This window comes from Jaculus jaculus, chromosome 4 (genome assembly GCF_020740685.1).
Source record: "Jaculus jaculus isolate mJacJac1 chromosome 4, mJacJac1.mat.Y.cur, whole genome shotgun sequence".
In the NCBI taxonomy this organism is placed as follows: Eukaryota; Metazoa; Chordata; class Mammalia; order Rodentia; family Dipodidae; genus Jaculus; species Jaculus jaculus.
The window spans coordinates 7389634-7414662 of record NC_059105.1 but is presented as its reverse complement, the minus strand read 5'-3'; the positions used below and the strand labels follow the sequence as shown (position 1 = coordinate 7414662).

The 25029-nt window shown below is 39.7% G+C and overlaps 1 protein-coding gene across 3 annotated transcripts in view; it reads left to right on the top strand.

Moving 5' to 3' along the window:
• Nucleotides 1-25029, top strand: part of Nyap2 (neuronal tyrosine-phosphorylated phosphoinositide-3-kinase adaptor 2) — a 268470-nt gene that overhangs the window by 204089 nt on the left and 39352 nt on the right. For all 3 annotated transcript variants that reach the window (XM_045146669.1, XM_045146668.1, XM_045146667.1), the window contains one exon: nucleotides 6262-6365. In XM_045146669.1, the coding sequence (XP_045002604.1) occupies nucleotides 6262-6365 (104 nt within the window). The remainder of the gene's footprint in view (nucleotides 1-6261; nucleotides 6366-25029) is intronic.

The following is a 25029-nucleotide window of genomic DNA, read 5'->3' as shown; positions in this document are numbered from 1 at the left end:
AAACCAAAGGACCCATGGTCGATTCTTCAGGACCTACTTAAGCCAGATGCACAAGAGGCAGGATGCATCTGGAGTTCATTTGCAGTGGCTGTAAGCCCTGGCACACTCATTTTCTCTCTCTCTCAAATAAATAAATAAAATTTTTTTAAAAAGAATAGCCATTTTATTAGACAAAATTGAGGCTCCTGCTAGTGAGGAAATGACCATGTGGTCTCTGCTTAGTACACATTCCTTTGCTTATATTTATAATAGTATATAATAGCCTATAATTACAACAGTAGCTTAAGTAGCAGCTAAAGGAAGATGGTCATTGAAACAGAACAACATGTCCATTCATATGGTTGTAATAGAACAGTACATCTGTAGTGACTACTCACACTCAAGACGTTTGCACATTATCAAAGTACAAAATGCAGTTGAATAAAGAGGAAGCATCATGAGTATTGTGACCCATTTGGATGTTAGTCCGTTACAGGGAATGGTTTTAATATCACCAAATTGAGTAATAGGCTAAATTTAAGCCATGTACTTTCTTATTATTTTGTTACTTAAAAGCAATGTCTACCAAAATTTAAGCAGTTGAAATGATTTTGGACATGAGTTTTTTCCTAATATCAAGAAGGTCAAGTGGAGGTGGAGAGATGACTCAGCAATCAAGGTTGCATGCCTTCAAAGCCTAACAACCCAGGTTTGATTCCCCAGTACTCATGTAAGAGCCAGATGCACAAAATGGTGCATACCTCTGGAGTTCATTTGCAGCTGCTGGAGGCCCTGGTGTGCCTATTCTCTCTGTCTCTCTTCTCTCTCTCTGCTTGCGAATACATTTTTAATAATTTTTTAAAAGATCAAAAGTATGTGCTTCTTTTGCTCATTCATTGTATTTTTAACTAAAAATTTCTTTTTCTTTCTTTCTTTCTTTTTTTTTTTTTTTTTGAAGTAGGGTCTCTCTTTTCCAGACTGACCTGGAATTCACTATGTAGTCTCAGGGTGGCCTGGAACTCATGGAGATCCACCTACCTCTGCCTCCTGAGTGCTGGGATTAAAGGAGTATGCCACCATGCCTGGCTTTAAAAATATGCATGTTATGCATGTTCATATGTGTGTGTGTAGCTGCACATACGAAGACATTAAGTACACATGTGTGCATGCAGGTGAAGGCCAGAAGTAGGTATTGGGTGTCTTGCTCAGTTGCTCTCAGCCTTACACGTTTTGAGACAGGCTGTCTTACTGAACCTAGAGATGTCTGATCCAGCAAGCCCTGGGAATCCTTTTGCCCAATCTCCTCAGCTTTGTGATTACACAGGCTCACTATATCAGCTTCTTATGTGAGTTCTGAGGATCTGAACTCAGCTCCTCACGGATGCACAGCAAGCACTTCACCAACTGAGCTGTCACCCAGCTCACATTTATTGTATTTTAATGTCACTGCACAAAATGAAATTTCTAACACCACTGCAGTATTTATTCTAGCCTGATATCAGTCATATATCTTTGGATTTTATATCTCAGTTGACAGATTTTCCTGATGTGGTGTTTTTAAAAGTAATTGTGGGTCATATTTTACTTGTTACAAAGGCACATCACATTTTGTAAATATATGCTTAAGAATTTAAGAGAAAAATACACTATTATTTAAAATATTTATTTATTTTGAGAGGGGAAGATAGAGAGAGAGAGAGAGAGAATGGGTTCGTCAGGGCCTCTAGCCACTACAAAGGAACTCCAGACACATGTGCCACATTGTGTGTCTGGCTCGTGTGGGTACTGTGGAATTGAACCTGGGTCCTTAGGCTTCACAAGCAAGCTCCTTAACCACTAAGCAATCTCTCCAGCCCCAAACACACTATTTTTAATATAAAAGTCCATTTTCAGATTTAGCTGTGTTTCGGACATCATGCATTGCCATGTAAGAGGCTATCAAATAAAGTCGTGTTAATGCTATGTTACATTCTGGTGTCTTGCAAGAAGCTAGCCATGTACCACAGTGTCTTGGGCGCCCCCACGTGGGAAGAAGTGTCATTTATAGGCTATTTGCAGAAGAATGTTGAAGATGAGGGACACTCCAGCCCTACAGAGCTAAAGAAGGAACATGATGAGCATTCCCCACTTTCTCTTCTGTAAAACATTTCTTGTCTATTTGTTTGTTTTTCTTCTGTAATTGCCGGGTCCTCCGGCAGGCAGGGCTGTGGGAGAGCTGGTCCCGTCGGTCTTTTCCTGGGGCTGAGCAGGATGGTGAGTGTGGACGACCCAGAACCTCTCCTAGTCACCGCAGAGAAACACACTGAGTCGGGAGACTTGTCGAAGCAGGATCTTACTTTACTGTAACAGGCAGGTGCTTATATAGCATGAGAACGAAGGCGGGGATCTCAATAGCATATCGCGACTTTTGAAATGATTGGTCGCGGGAACTCTAACTTTTTTGCAGAAGTAGCAGGCCAGAGGCAGTGTGGCGTCCTGCTGAGTCCTAGCTGGCCAGAGACAGGTCGGCAAACTTCAGCTAGGCTCAGGAAGTTCCACTAAGCCTCGCGTCCAGGCCTCTCAAGGCCCAACATGAACTCAGAGGTTTTATCATCAGAGCCTCAGCTACCACAATAGTTCCTGGATGCAGGATACTGGCTTCTGAAAGCTATGCAAGGTACTTTTGCCTCCCCAGAGGAAAACTCCATGAAAGTCTGGAGACAGCATATTCTGAATCCTTGTATTCTGAGTTGTTTTCCATTTATTTTCCTTCATGAAATGATCAGAGATATTATCAGATTTGTCTCTTGCTTTCAGTACCATAATATGCCTATCATGTACTTGGGGTTCTATGAAAGTATTCAATACTAAGAAAAAAATATAACCCAAAATTCTAAAAGAAATTACACACTACTGATAATAAAAAAAAATTTAAATGAGTACAAAGCGTGACATTGGGTCAACTTCTTAAATTTAGTGACAAAAAAATGTCATTACAGTTACAAATTTCTTTTAGTAAGTCCAAGTATGGAACTGGACTTGTTGGTAAACACATGTAATTGTAGACTGTGGAGGTTGAGACAGTGGGACCATGAGCCTATGGCCAGCCTAAATTACTTAGAGAGATCCTGGTAAAGCAATTCTTACATATGCATGATGACTGTCTAGTTGTCATAGCCCATCTCATATTGGTGGGATAACTTACAATCCAGTCATTTCAAAGCAACAGTATATAATGTAAAAATCAGTTCAAAGCATGCACAACGAAATTGCAATTTGTGCAGGGATAGATAGAAAAATTCCTTAATACGTTTGTTATGATGAGTGATGGAAGTTTTAAAACTAAATGTTTGATGATTTAAGTATAATACAGAATTTTCCATTAGTGTTCAGGTACCAGATATCACAAATAAACTAAGTGGTTTTTGGAAAAACTAACTTTAACAGAAACAAAAGTCTGTAATTATCATACTGTTGTGTATTGTAGGAAAAGCTTCTTATTATGTCCATTTAGCCCAGAGTCATGGATAAGCAAGCTTGAGCATCACTAGTGACTTAGGGATCATGATAATAGTTTTGCTAATACAGAAATGTGTGTGTGTGTATGTGATGTGTTGAAAAGAAACATCAAGAAAGAGAAAAATGCTTCCCTTAATTTTGACTATTTTTCTTTCTTTGATGATAGATGAAAGAGTCCTTTTCTTTTTATTTTTAGAGAAAATGTACTCATCTTTATGCCTCTGCAAGTAGTCATTCGTCTCTTCTTTCTGAAGGTAGAGAATAGCTGTCACCTCTAGAAGACTTCCCTGTAACAACACTCTGAAAATAAAATAGAATCACAGCCCCCCCTTAAGGAGAAGAAGAGAAATTATTGTTTTAATAAACAAAAAGTAAAAAATCAAAGAATGTAAGGCTGACATTAATTAAGAAAAAAAGAAAAACTAATCCCTGTCATAGTCCAGTGAGTATACAATTCTTTTGGAAAGCAGATTTGTTGCCACTGACCTGGAAACACCTATTTATAATGACATGGATAGGAACGCTCCTATCCTCCATCCCTCCCTCCCTCACTGTGTCTCTTTAATCTGTCACTGCTTGTTAATCTACTATATCATTCTTTTTATTATTCTTTTTACACCTAATCTTCAATGAAATATTACAAGTGACATTAGTTTCTACTTCTGGAATGGGAAACAGAGTTTTCAAAGGATGAGATTTTGCCTCACCATATATGAAGAATAGATGCTTTCTGGTTCATAATTAACCTTTTGATTGAATGAAATTTCTTGGAGTAAGAAAGTTCTATCTTATGTTTCCTTTTGCACATTGTTCTATTGGTTTTGGGATACCTAAAATCCTGGAAATTTTTAATATTGAAATCAGGATGAAAGTTAACATTGTGGTTCCTAGACTTCCCTGTCAAAGTCTGAAGGAGCACTCCACCTCAAGTTCAACAATTTAAGTTTGATGTCTTAGGCTTAGAAAAAGTTTAAGAGTTACAATCACAACTAGAATTCTATTCTAGAATTTTCAGGGCTATTTTGTAAAATCATTTTTTCAGAGATACCCATGGTAAACCCTCATGAGGATTTGTGTTATCTATCTGGTCATCCACCAGAGGTAATGGGAAGTGGAAGAGACAGGAAGAATGCAAACAAGGCAGGGAGAAGAGACGTGGATATGTGAAGGTCATACACACAGTAAAATAAATGGAGTCAGCTTCACGACATGCATCAGGAGAAGAGAGTTGAGGGCCACTGGGCACATCTCTGTGCAAATGCGTGCACGCTCATACCTTTGTCCACGGGAAACAAGTGCCAGCAGTCATCAGAAGCATCCGTAACATGTCAGGTAGATTTCTCTGAATGTCATGAGTATTGTCTTTTGACCTGTTGTTAGCTCAGCTCATTAGCAGTTACTTGCCATGCACAAGTAAGCAGTGTGGAAAATAAATATATGGATCCAGAAGCCTACATACCTTAGATTCTTTTTCACATGATTTTCAGATGCTTTTGGATCTTTACTTCCCCACACTCCCCACGAGACGGAAGATAAACTTGACAACTGTAGTATCCTATGATTCTTTCCAATGCATTTCCTGTTTTCCAGTAAATCACAATGGGTACATCTGCCTCCTTTGTGACAGTGTAAGCCTCCTTGTATTGCAAACACTTGGTGCCTTCTTCACCCGTGGCCTTTGCACCCTGCTTGGAGTTGTCCACACGGTCGGCCCTTGGAGGCTCCATCACAGTTGCTGTTATGAAGTCAAATGTTTCATTCATTTTTTACTGTGCATCCCTGGAGACACTGTGACCTTCTTCAGGCAAAAATGTGATTGCAGTCACAGCATTCTACTAAGTTACCATTTTTGATAGAGATAAAGTTAATATACCGTAAGGAAGCAAGGTTTTAGAAGATAGGTATAAAACTTAAAACTGAGATAAGCTGACATCTTACTAAAGTAATCACAAAAATAGGAAGGAACTACAGGTAGGAATGAAGTAAGGAAGGGAGGAAGATAAGGCAGGAAGGAGAGAGGGGGTGTTTGAAGAAGGTAGATAAAATAATTTGGGACTAGGTAATCCTATGGCCAAAACTGAAAATGAAGCACCAAAGATCGGGGCATTTGCTTTTCCCCTGTAGCAGTTACCTCTGCATTGCTAGAAGAAAACGTACGGTCAGGAGCAGCTTATGGGAGGCAAGGTTTGAGCTCAGCTTACAGAATGTAGGGGCTGTCTCATCACGGTGGGGCAGCATGGCAGGGGGAGAAGGAAGGCTGCCCCACATCTCCCTGTCAGCATGAAGGAAGCAGAGAGCGCTGTCTCTGAACACACAGTGGACTAACTCATAAACCTTAAGTTCTGCTGCTAGTTACGCACCTCCCCTAGCAAGGCCTCTCCTAGTAAAGGCCCAGCAAATTCCCCAGATTGCCAACAGCTGGGCTTTTCCAAACACACACATCTACAAGGGAAATTTCATTCAAACCATCACATTGCCTTTTGGGGTTATTTTTTCCTCCAGTAGTCACTCTTCAGAAACTCACCCTGAATGAGAGAAAATGAGTAAAGGGGGTAATGCCTGTGTTTGAGGGGTTCTTACTGTATTCCTCAGGAGCTGTTGGAATAAACTCCTTTCCATGTCATAGTTACGGAAATATGCAATCACCTGGTAATTATCAGTGAGCCTCAGAATCCTTTTACACAATCCCGGAACACGTAGTGAGGCTACGTGAAAAGTAATGAAAGTTTTTCACTGCTGATATTTCTCAGCTAATGATTTGTCTCCCCACCTCCTTGTTCACAGAACCCAAAGTAAGCTGCAAATTAGGCCGGTCTGCATCTACATCAGGGGTGCCTCCTCCTTCAGTTGCTCCTCTCAGGCAATCCAGTGACCTTCAGCAGAGCCAGGTACCATCATCGTTAGCCAATCGTGATTGACGTCCTGTGATGCAACATGCCAAATGCTTCCCACCTGTCTTTCATGTGTTCCTGTAGACAACTTCTGCATTTACTCTGTTTTTCTCTGTGTGTATGGGTGGGGGATGAGTTCTTTAGTCTGTGTTTTCATCCCACCTCCCAAAAAAATATGTCTTTCTTCCTTGTGATTGGTGAAACTTTCTTCCCTGTTTGTTACCAAATTGTTTTTGTCTCTGGTTTCCATCTTTCTGTAATATGAATGTAGTAAACATGTACTATATGTACCAGCATAGTGGCAAGTTTTAAAAATTCTTTCTCTTTTTCCATGTTTTGTGTACTTTTATACTGTCTCTAAAAATTTATCAACTTTTGATAAATTTATCTACTTTGTTTTATGTAAATTTCTTTTTCAGTGTTTTGTCCACAATATTTGCACTGATGTTGTGATTGAATTTGTACATATATTTATTTAGGATATTTCCTATCTCACTGCACTGTAATATTTATGGCAATAGACTTTATTTTTATTTAGCTTGGAGCATGATTGTAAAACACTGTGAATATTGATGTCCTTATAATATTCACATACCAAGTCCTTTGAATTGAATATGGCAGCTAGTCTTTCCTCTTTCTTAGGCCATAGAGACAAATTGACTGACCAGATCACCTAGATATTTATCAAAAGCTGTAGATTAGTAAGGCAACTTTTAAATAAATGGTTTTTTCTTCTTATACCAACAATATCAGAAATGTTCTCAGAAAGGGAATGTAAGCGTGCATGCATGAAAAATGAGATCTCTATTATCACTTGGAGAAAAGATACAAGAAATAAAGACATAAGCTAAAATAGCATTTAATCCTTTACAGTATAGTATATTGCTCTGATGCTAATTTGGGTGCATGGCTGTGAATTTGGAATTAGTATGGGGAAAATCACTCCACATAAATGTCCTGTCACTCAGCCAATAGGAATTCAATACACTGACTTAATTTGTGAAGTTTAATTGTCGTTGCTGTTAAGTGGTTTGGGTGTTAAATAGGATAATGTCATCTCAGGGTATTTTCTCTGCTTCCTTGCTTTTATATCTGCATTCATGATACTCCTCTGAAACAGTAATTTATTAAACTAATGATGACACCTTCCAGGAAGCTGCCCACTGCTGATGATCAAATTACATACTCATCAATTATTTTAAATGTCGGGTTACTTAAAAAACATAACTAAGGAGAATAATTGCCTTTTATGACAGATATTGTGCTTCTTAGTATTTTCATCTGGCTGAGCTAGGCACAGTGCATATTTTATGAATATGTGAAGTATCTACAAATACAGTTCCTCTCAAGGACAGCTTAGGTGTCATTGGGACTTCTTTTAAATTAAACGAGTGAAGTCCTTTATATGTAACTGTAGCTGTATTAATATGGAATATGAAAAGCAGAACAAGTAGTACATTGAGTAAGAATATACAAGACCCAAACTCATTAAGATAAACCACCACCCTAGTTTATGATATCATTCCAGAATAATTGTATTTCTAGGCAACTAAAGTATAAATTATTGTGAACTGAAAGACCAGAATTCTAGCTAATGGCAGAAGACTACACTGATGCAATCAGTTTTCAAGGATATGATCCTGGCTATATCTAAGAAAGCGTGTGTGTGTTGTGTTTTGTTTTTTTTCTGATTACCTTTAAAGCTATTTCAGCAAAGATCCTTCATGAATAGTGAGTGCTGGCTCTTAGAGAGCACTTCCAGGACACAGAACGCATGCCCTGCCCATGACAGTGTTACCAATGTGCACACACCACCAGATGTGCTTCCTTCTTCACAAAATGACGCCTTCATGAGATTCTCCCACTCTTTGTGTGCTGTTAGTTAGTTTCCTTATCTAGACACAAAGGATCTAGCACACAGCCAGATTGTAGATGAGCTTTCAGGCAGGTAATATTCTAGATTTCTCTGTTTCCCAGGACTAGCTGTGTTGACAACACACACATTCCTCAGATGAACCTTTCTCTAAATTCTGGTGACTCTGTGTATAACCAAATTCTAAGTCCAGTGTCTATGCCTGTGCCGTTGTCTTGACAGAGATGCTCATTAAACTGTCAGTGAGATGGTATTGCCCTTTGCCAGCATACACAAGGTGATGATGAAGGCATTTAGTCATTAAATACTCTAATGCCATCTATGATATATGGAAACATATATCAATATGAAACAGTTACCCAAATCACCTCTAAATCAGTTTTTTCTACACTCAGATAACTCAGAGTTATGAAATGCAGAATTTTTACTAGGAGGTAAATAGATTTTGAAGGAAGTCACTGGAAATAATTGTGATCTATTTAAAAGAAATCTGTCACTAACCCTAAGAAAGATTTTATTTGGTGTTTATCCACAGAGAAAACCTGGTCTCCTAGTCATTTTGCAAGGCATCCCTTTCTACTATGTCTCTTTACAAACTACATTTATATCCTCTTTTGTTTCCAAGAAATTAATAAAAAATTATAATTAGTTATAATGATTTAGTTTTAATAAATGATTATGATTAATAGGAATTAATAAATATAGTTTAAAATATTTCATAATTTTAAGCAGAAAAAGAGAGAGAAAGAAGGGGTGCACCAGGGTCTATAGCCACTGCAAACAAACTCCAGATACATGTGTCACTTTGTGCATCTGGCTCTACATGGGTACTAGAAATCAAACCTGGATCACTAGGCTTTGCAGGTAAGCACCTTAACTGCTAAGCCATCTTCCTAGCCCACATATCATAGTAGTTTTAAACTTGTTTTCTTTATATAATGTTCCTGCTTTCCAGAATTGTGTTCATTATCTTTCAAAGACATAAGAAACTCATCAGTAAGGCAGTTAGTCTCAACTTTTCTCTCTGATCACATTAATTCCCCCTGTAGTAACTCCTACTATTAATGTTAGAAAATCAGTGCTACACTTCAAGACTTAACTGTATGCCAACTCCTTTCATGAGGACCGGGTAGAGCCCCACATTCATAAGTTCACTCCATTACTCAGGATATTTAGGGAACAGTAATTACAGCACATCAAGAGAAAATCCAGGTCCATTCATTTCAATTTAGCAAATGTCTGTAACATATCTCCTAGTTACCAGTCACTGACATATGAAAATAAGTTTGTGATTCCTTGCACTAAGGAACTTGGGAGTGTTTTCAGCAAGCAAACAACTGCTATAGTCATGATCTACAGAGTAAGACGAAACCTTTATTAAACTTGGAATTGGGGGTTGAGGAGGTAGCTCAGATAAAGCTTTAAAAACACAGATGTTTAGCCAGCCAAGAGTGTAACACATTGACCATGGGTCACTATGAGAAAAATCAGTAAGGGTAGACACCATACCCCAATTAAAAAAGCTTCATTTTCTGGCTAAGCTTCATGGTACAGAGAACCCTTACTCACATTATGAACCAAGAATTTCCCCATAAATTTGAAAAAAATATTAAAATTATACTTCTGCCACTTATTTTTCAGGCTGTATGAACCAGTTCCTCTTATCTTTTGTCAAACGTCTGATTTCTTCAGCCTTTAATCATCACTTCATCTCTGAACTTCTCCTAAACCTCCATGACCTTTTTGTGCTTATTAATTCCACATCTGGTCAAGTAAACAGCAAAGCAATATTATAGACCATATTCTTGCCACTTCATGTCTCTATTTCCTTTTCACTCACATCCAGTTTTGTATATGTTTTATCCTGAATAGTTTTAAAGCCATGGGATATTTTGCTCTTTCCCAAGGCACCCACAATGCTATGCCTTAACACTTTGAGAAGATCTCTGTTCTCTCAGCATGTCTGTGACTCTGGTCCTTCATTGAACTTCTGAGACATTTAGGGTGTTTATACATAAAACATGCAGAGGACCCGGGAGAGAAGGAAGAAGGCTGGAGGCAAGGGAATGCCAAGTAGCAGACTACACTGGGAATATGCTAGGTGAGAATCTAGAACAGGGATCCTATTCATTCCCCCAATGCATACCATACCTCCAATACCATAGCCCTAGTGAATGTGTCTTCTTTTACGTTCGCTCTCAATAGGCTCAAGTAGAAAGAACTACAATCTAAGAACAACACAGGGCACCATGGCACCTCTCTCTCATCTTTGCTACATTCTTAAATATGCTGTCATAAAGATGAAGTTAAAACAAACAAATAAAAAGAAGCCCCCAAAATCTAAAGACAGAGAAACTTCTTCCATATTTCCTTTTTGGCCAAAGCTGTGTCTCATTCACTTCAGCCCAGGTGTGACAGGTGTAAGACATTTGTGGTTTGAGGTTTTATTCACCCAACTGGGTCCACGTCCGATTGCTTCTCATTCAGAATAGTGCCTGCGGTCCGTGGTGGTCAGGAGAAAGTGGTGCCTGGAGTAGGTGGGGAACCAAAATATGGGTGGTTGTAGAGTGTGTACCACGCTGACTGCGTGTGACGAAAGAATCCCTTTCCTTCAATCCTTAGTTCAAATGTTGGAAAAACTTTTTTAAGAGTCTATGATACATCAATTTGTCCTTTCAGACATAAACTCAGAAAGTGTCCCATAGCCCATTTGTACCTTTACACAGCTGGTTTCATTGAGTCTTTATATCACACGATTTATATCAGAGAACATCGGAAACAGAACACACAGCTGACAAACAGAACACGTTCTATGAATATATAGCTTGAGATAGATTGAAATAGATTTTACCAACAGCTCCTGTCATTCACTTTATTCTGCCTCGGGGGTCAACCCAATGTGTCTTCATAAACCTGGAAAAGTTAATAAGGAGACAGGAAAAACCCTACAAAGTTCACAACTCAAAGGCAGCATCATATTGGGGAAGTGTTTATCTGTACTAACCTCAAATTGTAAAATGAACTGTTATATTAACAAAGATCATGTTACAAAAAGTAGTGTTTATTATAGTAATGATATTTAGTGACGATTGGATTTAGCTCTGTAATGTATGGAATAAATTCTTTTAGAATAAGAATGTCAATGGCTGCATTGATCTATTGCTGACTTTTGAAGCAATGCACGTACATAACTCTCACCACATTATGTCCATGCCCTCCCCACATTCCTCCCTGCCTGCTGTATGAAAACTGTGAGGCTCCAGTCTTATAGAGCTTCCTCTGAGGTTTAATTAATATCATAGTTAAAGAAGTAAAATGATGTGTAATTACCCTAAATAGTAGCTGGATCTAGTAATGAAATGTTGGAATTATTTGATTTCAGCATTCATACCGGGGATTCAGATGGCTTCAATTCAGATCACAGTTTACAAACAACTGCATTGTGGGATGAGGAGTTTTGACTGAACATTTAGTCATCCTATGCTTATTAAATTTGTATTTTTTAAGTGACAGAATATTTGGGCATCACTGTTTAAGACCCATTAGTCACATAACTGGCCTTTCAGAAACTTCATGTTTACTTAAAATGAAGCAGGCCACCCCATGTCTTGCGTCTATCCCCATAGAGTATCAGGACAGGGCTCAGTAGTACTTCTCTAGGAAGACATGATCCCAGTGACAAGTTACGGCTGAGATTTGGGCCTGAGGCCTCTGAGAGTCTCTGCAGCCGACTGTACTCGCCCCATACCGCCTTGTTCTCCATATTCGTAGTGTCTAAAGCCACCACGTCAGTATGGTGCAGGCTATAGGGAAGGTGTAGAGATGCTGCGGTGTGCTCTGTAAGTAAGTGTGAGAGGAACAAACATTAGCCAGGGTACTTGGGCCAAGTTTATAGAATAGCAATCATGGGCCACTCCTTATCACCTCTGGTGCACTTCATGTGCAAAGGACTCGCGGGCTTGCTCAGAGCAACCAGAATCACCCACCATCTGAGACTTCCAGAGCCAACTGACACATGCTGCCCAAGCTTCTGTGCTTACTACATGTCAGTGTCTATGAGCAAAACTACTTCCATGCACAACTTAGCTTTTCTCAGTCAGTTTACTTATCTTTAAATTAGAGGCAACATTAATTGTTTCATAGGATTATAGTAGTGGTTAATATATGTGTGAAAAGGGCATATAGGCAGACATCATTAGCTAAAAAGGTACATTCTTTATATTTTCCCAGACTGCACTTTCTCCCACCTTGTCCTTGGTGCACACCTTGTTCATTTGTGTTCATTATTTTTCTCACAAATAATAAATTAGATGCTTAGTATGTCGCCATATATTAGAAATTCTATGTTGGGCATTTTTTAGTATCTTAGAAATATCACACTTGGTTGGGATGCTGAGTAAGTGGAAACTGAGTAGAGGTATCATTCCATATATCCAGGCTCACTTGATCTCTAATACTCATCGCTTCCACATTTGAATTAATTTATGATGAATGCAGGAGAGGTGACAAGGCAGCCTCGGAGGCTGTCACACATTGGGGTCAGGTCATACAATGCAGATATGGCATACATTACTATTTTTGCTAATGTCAGAATTTACTTATAGATTACCCACACCCAATTTCAAATAGCTCTTTTTTAAAAAAATCCATAGACATGTGGTAAAATACATCTAACTGTTGAAATGAATGTCAGGCTTCAGAGGGGACTGAGAGGAAGTCTGAGGAAAGTAGTATATTAGGTGATCATATGGCACCCTCTAGCAACTGAAGTGCATATTGCAACTTATGCTTATGCTTATGTTGTTTATAACAGAGATGTTTTATGCAAATATATCCTTCCAGCATATTTGGGAGAAAAATAAAAATGAATAACATACAGTGTTTCCTGAGTTCTACACACACTTATGAATAAATGTAGTCAGTTTCATGAGGCTTTATGAAATCTTCCAGGCTCTGTAATTTCTTTAATTGAACCTGAGTGTCCAAGAAAATCATTACCCTTCATTTTCAGACTGGATTTAAAAGAGAAAGACAGAGAGAGCGAGCAGAAATTGCTTAATTGGGTAAATGGAAAAATTAATTCTGGATTTCCTTTTCTGTGCATTAGCATCTTTGAAGTTTATAACTTAGAATTCCTTAACAAGAGTATCTTTCTAAGTAGTGGATAAATTTACTTCCAGCTTAAGTGATAGGTAGACTATGAATAAAGATTTGTACTCTAATAATATGGACTTTGCTTAGCATTGCAGTTACCATCATGTTGCTGGGACAGAGAAACCAGGTAAAAACAGCTGATGGGAGGAAAGGGTTATTTGAGGGACCCTTCAGAATGGCAGGGGAAAGATGGGAAGCAGAGGCTACACATAGAGATCTTGCCTCAGCAGGTGCAAAATAGCAGCAAAAGAGAAAATTAAGCTCTGGAAAGGGGGAGCTGGCGATAACACCCATAAGCTCACCCCCAGTAACACACCTCCTCTAGCCCCTAAGCCTACTTCCCATGTCACTTCTGGGAACCAAGCATCCAAAACACACGAGTTCATGGAGACATTGGATACAAACTATCATACTCAGGATAACAAATGTATTCTCACAGCGAGTGCCATCCCCAAGAAGCACTGGGGTTTCCTAAGAACTCCATACAGCTTTCCTCTTTGTTTTATATTCTGTGATGCAAAGGAACCTTATCTTTCTGGGTTGAGGTACTGGGTAACTGAACCTGGGCCATCAGGATTTGAAAACAAGCATCTTTAACCAAAATGCCATCTCTCCAGCCCCCTAAATAGCAATTATACAGGGCTTACTTTTTCTGCACTTGTCACAGTCTTCAGAAATCTATAATACTATAACCATATTCATGTCCTTATTATGTACTGTATACTGTCAGAACATACCTATAAAGTAGGTTATGCTATTCTCGTCAATGAGAAAAGAGACTAGAATGTTTCTATAAGTTGTTGAATATCCAATGATTATTCTTAAGTGGCTATGTAAGTATAAGATGTAAACCCAGTTCACTCTATTAAGCCACTGCTGCCTTCTTTATGTCTTCTCTGTGCCTTCTCTTTCATTCATTCACTTATCTAATTATGCTAATTTTCCAAGTCTTTCCTGCTAACTTTTCTAAATGGAAAGTTTCTTAGGAGAGAATTTATTTGATTAGTACTACAATTAAGCAAGACACCATCTATGAACAAAATACCCAGGGTGAGATGCAGTTGAGAATGTAAGTATCAATGTTTCAAGCTTGGTTTCCCCTCTGTTGCCCAGTTCTTGTGACATCAGTGGAAATAATTCAGAGGAGACACACAAAGAGTAGTGCAGAAGACAGAGTTTGTTGCAAAGTTAAGGGGAGTCTGCTCTCAAGAATTAAGAATGGTGATAGTCAAAAATATCATTATCTCGATCTACATTTTAAACAGGCTTAATATTATTTCTGTAGTTTCTAGAACAGTCCATTTTTCCTATCTGGGTGCTTGCCAGATCATTTGGTTTGTCTCTTATGGGAGAAGACAATACTACATCCTAGGTCTTCATCAGGAAGAGCCTGCTCAGTAGAAACCTCCTAAGGTTGTGGTAGTTATCTACTAATGACCTTCTTGGAAGTTCATAAGGCCAAATCCTCCCAGGAGAGGGATATTATTCACATCCCATTCTATTGGCCAGTAATCATAGTCCTGTATTTTCTGGTTTTAGGTCTTAAAAATTGATGATTATTAGGATGAAGTCCATACCTTATGATCTCCAAGCTACCTAATAACTGGAAGAGAGCCAAATGTCTCTCATAATTTGAACCATTCTCTTGTGTAAAGAGAAAATTTGAACTTTGCTTGTGTGACTGTGCCTATGTCTGACAAGAGGTCCCTGACAACATCTTATACTTCACACCTCCTGAAAAGAAAATGCATCCCTCCCACATCTGGACTTACCCCTTCAGTTGCTGGAGTGTTGGTGTAGTTTTGACCAATGCAATACTATTGACAACATCATGTTTGCCAAGGTTTATCTGATGACTTCGGGATTTCCACTGTAATCCCATAAGCAGACACTCTAAAGGGGAAGGAAAGTAACCACACTGTCAGTTCAAAGCATTTGTTTTCTAAAGAAAAGACTACATTAGAGCTTGTTAATAATCCCTGGTTGTCAGGTATTTTGACAGGGATGGTATTTGGTATTTGGAATGCTGCATTTAATGACTTTGTTCCCAGGAAATGGGGAAGTCATATGAAGGAGCAAAAGGTGTCAAGAGTAATCCTACCTGACACAATCAACTTTGCATATGAAAGAGTAAGAGGCTTTGCAGAAGGAGCCCAGGGGCCTGAGTTGCTTATCATCTGCGTGCACTCTGGGTAGGACCCTAATCTTTGCCAACATAAGTCTGAAGAATAAAGCAAAAAAAAAAAAAAAAATCCTTGGAGAGGTCAGATACCAACCCCAATCCAGGCATCTCCACACCTGTGCAATAACCATTTGTTTTGCAGCAGGAGTTTTGGGGCTTCTTACCAATACTCCAATATACACCAATGAACCAATAAAATTGGGGTCTCCCCAGATGCTTGTTTTATGGATCTACAATCCACAGTACAAAGTGTAAGGTTTAGAGAGTCTTAATCAAATTAAGAAAAGGAAAGAGAAGGAAATTAAGAGAGCTCTTGCCATGTGGAAGGCATGAGGAGGTATGGAGTCCATGTGGGAGCAAGGGTCCCCCATCATCCCAGCCCAGCCATGCCGAGATGAGATGAGGGGGGTCTTACGAGAACAGGGACTTGGAAGTTCAGACATCAGGAAAAATGGTCAGGCCAAAACTTCACCCACCTGGTAAGGACATATTTATCATCTATTCCAGTGGGCTTCGCTCTCAACCTCAGGTGAGTTCTGAGAGATGCCTGATTGGTCTAGGCTCCAGAAAAGGTCAGCACACTTGAGTAGGGGATAGAGGGAGCACTGCTGGGACTAGACCAGGTCAATTGAGCCCTGGATCTACTGAAGCAGGCAGCGTGGCATCTCTGTTGGTTCCCTCTTTGGCCCTCTGCTAGCTGACTACCTGACCAGCTCTTCTCAGTACCCATTTCCCAACTCTAGTCTCTAGGATCACTCTTTTGCCCAGATCCATTCTTCACAGGCAGAGTGATCACGATTCAATCCCCTGTACAAATTTCCATAAAGACTGTCCTTTGCCTAAAGATCTGAAGGTAAATGTCTCCTCAGGGATTTTAAGGTCCTTGGTGAGCTGGCCCTGACACGGTCCAACATCAGCATGCACCAGCCACTCTCATCCATTGGCTATGCCTCATGCCCACAAGCACCCTCTCTACCAGTGGTCATGGTTGTAAAACTCAGGGGCTACTACCCAGAGCTGCCTCAAACTTCTTTCTCACAGGAACTTCTTCCCTAATGCTAGGGTCAGTGAAGATGCACCCTTCAGTCATCTGTCAGGTTGTCCCTATTTCTTTATTTTTTCTCCTGAACCAACTTTGCCAACATAATCTGAAATTGTCTGACTTTTATATGAAAGAGATACACTATTACTGACAAAGAAGAAGCCTTCGAAAAGTCTAGTTAAGTCTCTTAACTGTCAGAATTTTAAGCTTGAAGGTGTGCAACAGGAATTATAAAAAGATGTTTTTTTTTTCTAATATGCTTTACCATAGCTCTGTGTTTTCATTTCTCTAAGGAGCCACTCTAATGATTCTAGAAATGCTGTACCTAAAATTGCATTTGAATGCAAGGGTGGTCTTGGAGGCCGGGAAAGTGTACTTTTTAATACGGGTAGTTATAGATCTGTATGAATACAAACTGAAGGAATGAACAATGTTATTGAAGACATGAAAACTTTTATAATTTTTAAAGTTCATCAGAGGAGGAATACCTTTACATAATATATATATATATATTTATGAGGAGATTTAGCACTTTTTTAAAAAAATTTTTATTTATTTATTTGAGAGCAACAGACACAGAGAGAAAGACAGATAGAGGGAGAGAGAGAGAATGGGCGCGCCAGGGCTTCCAGCCTCTGCAAACGAACTCCAGACGCGTGCGCCCCCTTGTGCATCTGGCTAACGTGGGGCCTGGGGAACCGAGCCTCGAACCAGGGTCCTTCGGCTTCACAGGCAAGCACTTAACCGCTAAGCCATCTCTCCAGCCCAGATTCAGCACTTTTAAAAACTAAATAAGATGCATATCCAATCTGTAAGTCAGTTTTTGAAATTACTTTAGTTATATTTAACATATCCAAAGAACAGGGGAACTGGATTAAACTGTCATGATCTAATAAAAAGAAAAAAAGCAAAAAGGGACAAGTCTCATGCAAAAGAGAGGGAATGGGCATGCCAGGGCCGCTTGCCACTGCAATTTCCAAAGCAATTTCCAAATGTCTGTTCCACTATGTTCATCTGGCTTTGCAAATAAGCACCTTTAATTGCTGAGTCAAAAAGAAGTATTTTTAAACTCTTCCAAATCAATTTTATATAACTATATTGGATTCCAGACATACACAAAATTTTATGACACAATCTATAACCATTCAAACCTTAATCATATTTATAATTCTGTCTATGGTACTTTGGTAAACTTGTTCAGTAATGGTGTAAATTAAAGTATTAAAACTGATTGAGGAATTGAGGAAGTATATCTTAAAATCACAGCATAACTTTGTTTATAAATTTTTTTATTGTTTACCTGAAATAGTTTTTTTTTTTTTTAAGTATGTGGCAGATAAATACTGTATAGTGTTTCTAACATGGTCTATTAACCTATAAAATAGGGGAAAAAAGAGTAAATAGTTCCTCTGAGAGACTTTTTTTTTTGAGGTGGGGTTTTAGATATAATAACCTTAGGAGAGAATTAAATATTAATGAGTCAATTTTAACCTTCAGATTTAGTTAAAAGGTTGGCAAATAGAGGAACCTAGTTAACTTGGTTGAGTACTCTAAATTCAGTCTTCCATGACCATTATGATGACTAGATTAGCATCAATGAGTTAAAGTTAACTTCACAACCTGAATACCATAGCAACCTGCTACCAACCAGGGCCATACTTTGTTATTCTGATGTAAGCCCTAGGCTAAGTCATTTTATATCTCAAGAAGTCTGTAATGTGATTAAGTACTTTGTCTTTAACCTATTTAAGCTTATTCATAGTGTCATCTACATACTTTTACCTTACATTCCATGTAACCTCTCTGTAAAAATCTTTTTCATCAAACATTTAACGTCTAAAATATAAAGTTTTCTCTCCAGTTTATTTTTTTCAGTCAGTTCATCTCATAACTACCCACAAAAACTTTTATTGTTCTTACTATAACACTTTTAGTATGCCATTTTTTTTCCCTCAAAAGGCCTTTTGAAATATCTTTTTTAAAGAAAGAGATCAGATTTGATTTATGTTATTTACCCAGAATAAACATAGATTTTGGAACTTTGTTTCTTACAACTTTCCTGAAACACATTTCTAAAAATATGAAAGCAGATTTAAACATTATTAGAAATTTTAGAATTTTTTTTACAAATTTAATACTTTTAATTTAATACGAGTACTTTTAAATGTAAACATAAATCTTAAGGCTGCTGTCTGTTAGTAGACCCATAGAAGTATGGAATGATAAAGTAGTGACTTGGCATTCATTCATCATCTTGATGGGGCCAGGATCCTGAGATTCCCTATGCTTGCAGTTTCCTGGCTCTGCAAAGCAGGGAAGCTAAGAAAGAGCTTTTTTTTTTTTTAACTTTCCTTAGTTCCTGGGAGAGTTTTGATCTTCCCTTAGGGCTATAAGGCAGCTTTTCGATCCTGCCATTTTACAACTCTTTAAGACTAGGAGAATCTTGCATTTTTTTTTCCCCTATGATCTTAATTACTTTTAGTGTTCCTTCTGGGGGACCCTCAACAGTAAAAGTTGGCTATGCTGTCTCCTACAGTGGGCTTGGAGGAAATGAAATGATGCTGCTCAGAACAGAAATCATTCTGTAGCCTTCGGGATGCGAACCACACATACACACCCACATTCATCCGTTCACTTATTTAGAAGTTATGCATCCCATTTTAAATTTCTATTTTACTTACAACTCTTGAAAATAAAAGCAAACCTTGTTATCAGGAGAAGATGAGCTGTTGGGGTCAGGTCCTCCATGGTGCCAAGGTCAAAAACAGAGGGTGAGGATGAGCATGGGAAGGGGCTAGAAGGATCTCATAAGAAAAGCAGGTAGGGCATAGAGAAGGCCATGCACACAGAATGAAAAAAATAGGGTATTTCGGACCATTTGCCTGTACATTGGCAGAAGTATTTTTTTTTTTCTTTTAAAGTCAGTTAGAATCTGGAAATCAAAAGCATCATTCTCAGGCCATTTGGACCCATTGTTCAGCTTATGGATGTGGCCAGGCTGAGTTTCAGAGAAAGATAAGATGCCCTCCAAGAGTCATAGAGGCTTTAAGTTCTTAAAGGAGACAGGGAAAGAGCAAAACAAGGGTGAGAGAAAAATAAACCAGAGCGTAAGCTGGGTTTACATAGAGCACCAATATGACCCCCTGGCCCATCAGGGTGAACGGGGCCTGCACCTCCCACGTGGGCAGAGGCCGCATAGGTCGCAACTGTCGGCTTTTTAGCCTGCTAGTGGGTGAGGAGGGGGAGCGTGCGCCCTATGGCAAAAGCAGCTGGCTGTGGAAGACCAGAGCTCAGGAGGGAGGGAGAGGGAGAAGAGAGGGAGAGGAGTGTCCTGAGATGGCGCAAGGAAACCAAAAGGCTCCCCTTAGGGTATGGTAGGCCAGAGAGCAACAGACCCGAGGTGTCCAGAGTGTATCTTTCTCGAGACCTGGGGCTGGGGCCTGGCGGCCTAGGGGTGTAGCCTGATGAGCCAGCACGGCCTCCATGAGGAGGGGTGAACCCCGAGAGCGGGCAACCTGAGAGGAAGGGAAGAATAGTGAGGCCAAATCATGGTGGGTGCGAGAGCCTGTATCAGACAGAGATGGTCCCAGACGTCGAATGGCAGCTCAGTGGTCCGGTCAAGGAAAAGGAGGTCTGACTGCCTAAGAGGGCAATCAGAAGCCTTCCTATCCGAGTCAGGGCACCACATGCAAGGTGCGGAGTGACCAAGATGAGACCACTCTGAGGCGAGGCTGGAAGATTTTATTGGCAGGGGTGGGGTGGGGTGGGGAGGTGGGGGTGCGGGGTGGAGACTAGCTTCCAGGACTGACTCTCAAGAGAGGAGCAGAGAGCAGTCAGCTTTGAGATCACAGACAGCGTGCTAGAAAGAACTCTTCACTTGGAGGAAGTGAGGGAGGGAAGGAACTCTTTTGTTCTTTATATTAGTCACAGGGTGTGAGAGCAGAAGTGACCCGGTAGGAGATGAGAGGCAGGAAGCCGGGACCGGGGGCACTGTCAGGCAAAGAAGGGATAGCGGGGGGCAGTTCCTGGAGGAACTTGGGTGACCCGCTTCCTCATCTCTGTCACCGTCCTGCTACAACTCCATTCTGTCCTGACCTAACAGATCGTTGTTTTTTTTTTTTTCTAGCATGCTTTGCCATAGCTCTGTGCTTTCATTTGTCCAAGGAACCACTCTTATGATTCTAAAAATGCTGTACCTAAAATTGCATTTGAATGTCAGGTTCTTGGAGGCCGGGGAAGTGTACTTTTTAATACGAGTTGTTGTAGATCTGTGTGAATACAAACTGAAGGAATGAACAGTGTTATTATAGAGCGGTTACAGCAATTTTCAAAAGTTGTGAAGCTCACGATGGTAAGTTCTGTTCACAGTCATCACACAGACCCTCAGCAGCTAGTAAATTGAAGGGATCTACTTGCTCTCTGAGAATGACAAGAAAAGTTAGAAATGAGAAATACAAATATCACTGAGAGAGATGACACTACATTTCAATGCATGTTAAAAAAAAAAAAAAAAGAAGTCTGTGTCAAACCCATTCCCAAATATCAAGTTTACTTCTTTACATAGCTTTGTTGGCAGAAAGTGAAGTAGTATATCATGGCAATCATTCTAACAAAAGGTAATGTATACCTGAAAAATACAACTTTTCATTTAGAATATAGCATTACATACAGTTTAAAGTGAATTAGGACCTGTATCTGCCCTGAGAACAGATTGACTATGAATACTTTTCCTCAGACATAATTCAATAAAGGATTTTAATTTATTTTTAAAAGCAAGTGTGTTTGTTGATTTTTTGTTAATTTATGCATTTAGTTTTTGGCTTTGTCTCACAATGCAGGACAGGTACCAGGAATGCATGAGCACTCATCTGTTGGATGAATTATTTACTATTTGTTATATTTAGAGTAGAAGACCTGCAAATATTCCTACAGCCCAATTAAAAGATGAAGGCAAAAGTTCAAAAAATTAATAGAAATTCTCAGTGACAGGCAACTGCAAGCTATGAACTGGAAGAAGGCCCCTAGGTGTTGTGTGGTCTGCCTGTTCCATGTGACTCGTGGAAGTGGGCACCAGTGCCCCAGATGGTAGCATTTCTTTCCCTGCCTCCTGCAGAAGCAAGACGGGCTCTATGAGTCCCAGAAGGGGTAACAGACTTCAATATCCTTCAGAGAGGTTGGGGGAAAATGAGGAGTGGAACGAGGACCAGGGGATAGTCTACAAAGGGAGAAATCAGTTCCTTCTTCCATCCTGCCTGTACTTTCTCCTCCCTCTTTTAGGAAGTCTGGAGTTGAGGATGGAAAAGCTGGACCTGAGGCAACAGAAGTGTCTGTAGAATGCTGCAACCTGCAAATGGTCTAACATTTGCATATGAGCCTTGTAAACATAGCTCTGAAAATAACCATCTAGGCTCTTGATATAAGAGTCATGGAATGAAAACCAATAGGGGGCAGGCATTATATTTATTTGTTTCTTCTCAAATTTCCATAATCTAAAATCACCCACTTTATGCAAAATTATCTACTTCCTATGTTCCATACTCTCTATTTACCCTGCTTGCTCCATGGACCATATTGACATTTGTTTTTTATCATTCACTTAAGATACTCAGCAGGGGGCTGGAGAGATGGCTTAGTGGCTAAGCTCTTGCCTGTGAAGCCTGCAGACCCTGGTTTGAGGCTCAGTTCTCTAGGACCCACGTTAGCCAGATGCACAAGGGGGCGCACGCATCTGGAGTTCGTTTGCAGGGGCTGGAGGCCCTGGTGCACCCATTCTCTCTCTCTCTCTCTCTCTATCTCTCTCTCTCTCTCTCTCTCTCTCTCTATATATATATATATATATATATATATATATATATATATATATATATATATATATATCTGTCAGTCTCAAATAAATAAATAAAAATAAAAATATTTTGAAAAAGATATTCAGCAGGAATTTGCTGGTCACTGCTTCCCTATAACTCAACTTTGACATCACCTTTAAGAATGGGATGACAGGATGATTGTAGCAAAGAGCCCTTCCCTAGACAATTAGAATTACAAAAGGCAAAAATGATTTGCTCAAATGAATCTAAAATGGATAGAATTCCTAAGGGCATTTCATTTGAATGCTTCACTTTTAAAACATAATTTTAATAATTTCCCAGTGAAAGAAAACCTGGAAGATTATACTATTAAACAGGGGGACAATTTTATTATGCAACTTCCTCTCCTAATAATCAAATGTTTATCTCCTAAAATCAATGATATTCTTTGTGTACGGTGCATGCACTTGTGGGTGCATTTTCACGTGTGTGAGTGTGCATGGGCGTGGGTCACATTGCCTATGTGTGAAGACAAGAAGATGGCACTGGCATCCTCCTCCTCAATCCCTTTTAACACAGAAGCCGCTTTGCCTACTCAACCATTTCCCTGGCTCAAAGGATATTCTTTTAAATCAGCCTCAAGAAAGTAATCAAGAAATGGATGATTCAGTTCTATGAATCACTAAATAAAACCCATTTTCAGATCTCACAAGTGGCCCATTATAAAAAAACAAAACAAAACAAAAAAACACCTCCCTTGAATTCAAGAACAAATCAAGAGTACATTACTTTTCCTTATCACAGCTTGTTTTTCTTTTATTCAGATCTCTTTTAAGGAGGCACCTTAACCAGTTAGCGGTCTCTCTAGCCCCAGATCTCTTTTAAGCATGAATGTTTTCCAGCTTTCTTATTCTTTCAGTATCATACCATTTTCAGGGTGCAGGGACATTGTCCTGTTTTCCAGGATGTCAGTTGGTTTTGATTCATCTGCCAACTTTATAAAATTGGATTTCTAAAAATATCTTTTATTTTCCCAATTTTTGACATCGACATACATTTTTATCTTATTCCCCTCTCATTAATGCCTTTCTTCCTCATCAATCCTCATTTCACTTTCCTGCCTTTTTTTAAAATTTGCATTGCATTCAATTAAAGTGATGGAATATGTAGTAGAATAAACAACATGGGCTACATCACTGATGAGTCTTATCCTCCCCTTTTCTCAGCGACTGTTAGCTGCTATTAGTTACCTTTGGTGGTGTGGGATGTGCTCTATCTGTCCCCCAATAATAGGCCCATGCATGTAGAGGGAAGCACAGCTGCTATGAATTTGTGCCTGCAATGACTGCGCTGTATCAAGAAGGCTGTATTTCCCAGCCTTCCTCCTGCAATGACTGCTCTGTATCAAGAAGGCTGAATTTCCCAGCCTTCCTCCTGCAATGACTGCATTGTATCAAGAAGGCTGTGTTTCTCAGCCTTCCTCCTGCAATGACTGCTCTGTATCAAGAAGGCTGAATTTCCCAGCCTTCCTTCTGCAATGGCTGTGCTGTATCAAGAAGGCTGTGCTTCCCAGCCTTCCTTCTGCAATGACTGCACTGTATCAAGAAGGCTGCATTTCCCAGCCTTCCTCCCCATGGTCCCGGTATGACAGTTTGTCTCTTGACTCTTTTGTGAGGTTGCCTGAGCTTTGGAGAGGGTGTTCTTGATGACCTGTTTAAGGTTGAGAACACAATAATCCCTTATTCTCAGCACTTTTACCAGATATTTATCTCTATATTAGCTACTGCTCATTTTCCAGCACTGAGTGAGAAAAGCCAACATCCCTACCCAGCTGTGGACCCTTTGCATTCCACAACTGACTTGCCAAGATATGCCCACTGGTGCACCAGTGGCATGAATGCTATGGAAGTAACCAGCTGCTTTCTAACTGGGTTTCAGACCTGCCCCATAAGAGGAAATACAAGTCTGGTAGTGTAAACCTGGCCAAAAGGCTGTGGCTATGGACATAGGCCCTAGGGAGGAACACACTAGTATGCTTATGCTAAGCAGACACCATGCCAAACTGCCTTCTAAACATCTACATTTATTTCCATAGATAAGTACTGCTTGATGTCTACATCACAGAAGTTTTTAGGAAGATTAGGTTTGAGCCAACCTCAGTTTACAAGAAGGCTATGGTGGTTTTCTCAGAGATTCACAGGTCACAGGCACTTTATTCCCACTTCTGTCATCCTTGGGAGCTGCTCTCTGAACCATGCTTTAAGGTTGCTTCTCAACATGCCCTTCTTTCACTCTCTGTACCCAGGGTTAGGGACCAAAGGAGTGCCTGAGAACTTGTCACCACAGAATCGAACCCATGGCTTAAGTTAACTGTGTCACTTAACATCTCTAAGGAAAAATAAGGAGAATTTATTTTTTTTTTAATGAGGTCTACATAACTCGGCTAGGTCAGTGTGCTCTGCAGCAATAATCACAGCAGTCCCACAACTCATAGCTGTGTATGACAAGAAAACTGAACAGGACAAGGTCGACTAACCCTGCAAGTTCACATGGTGTCAGCGGGCAGAGCAGGCACTTGAACTGCCTTCTCCCGGCTCCCTCCA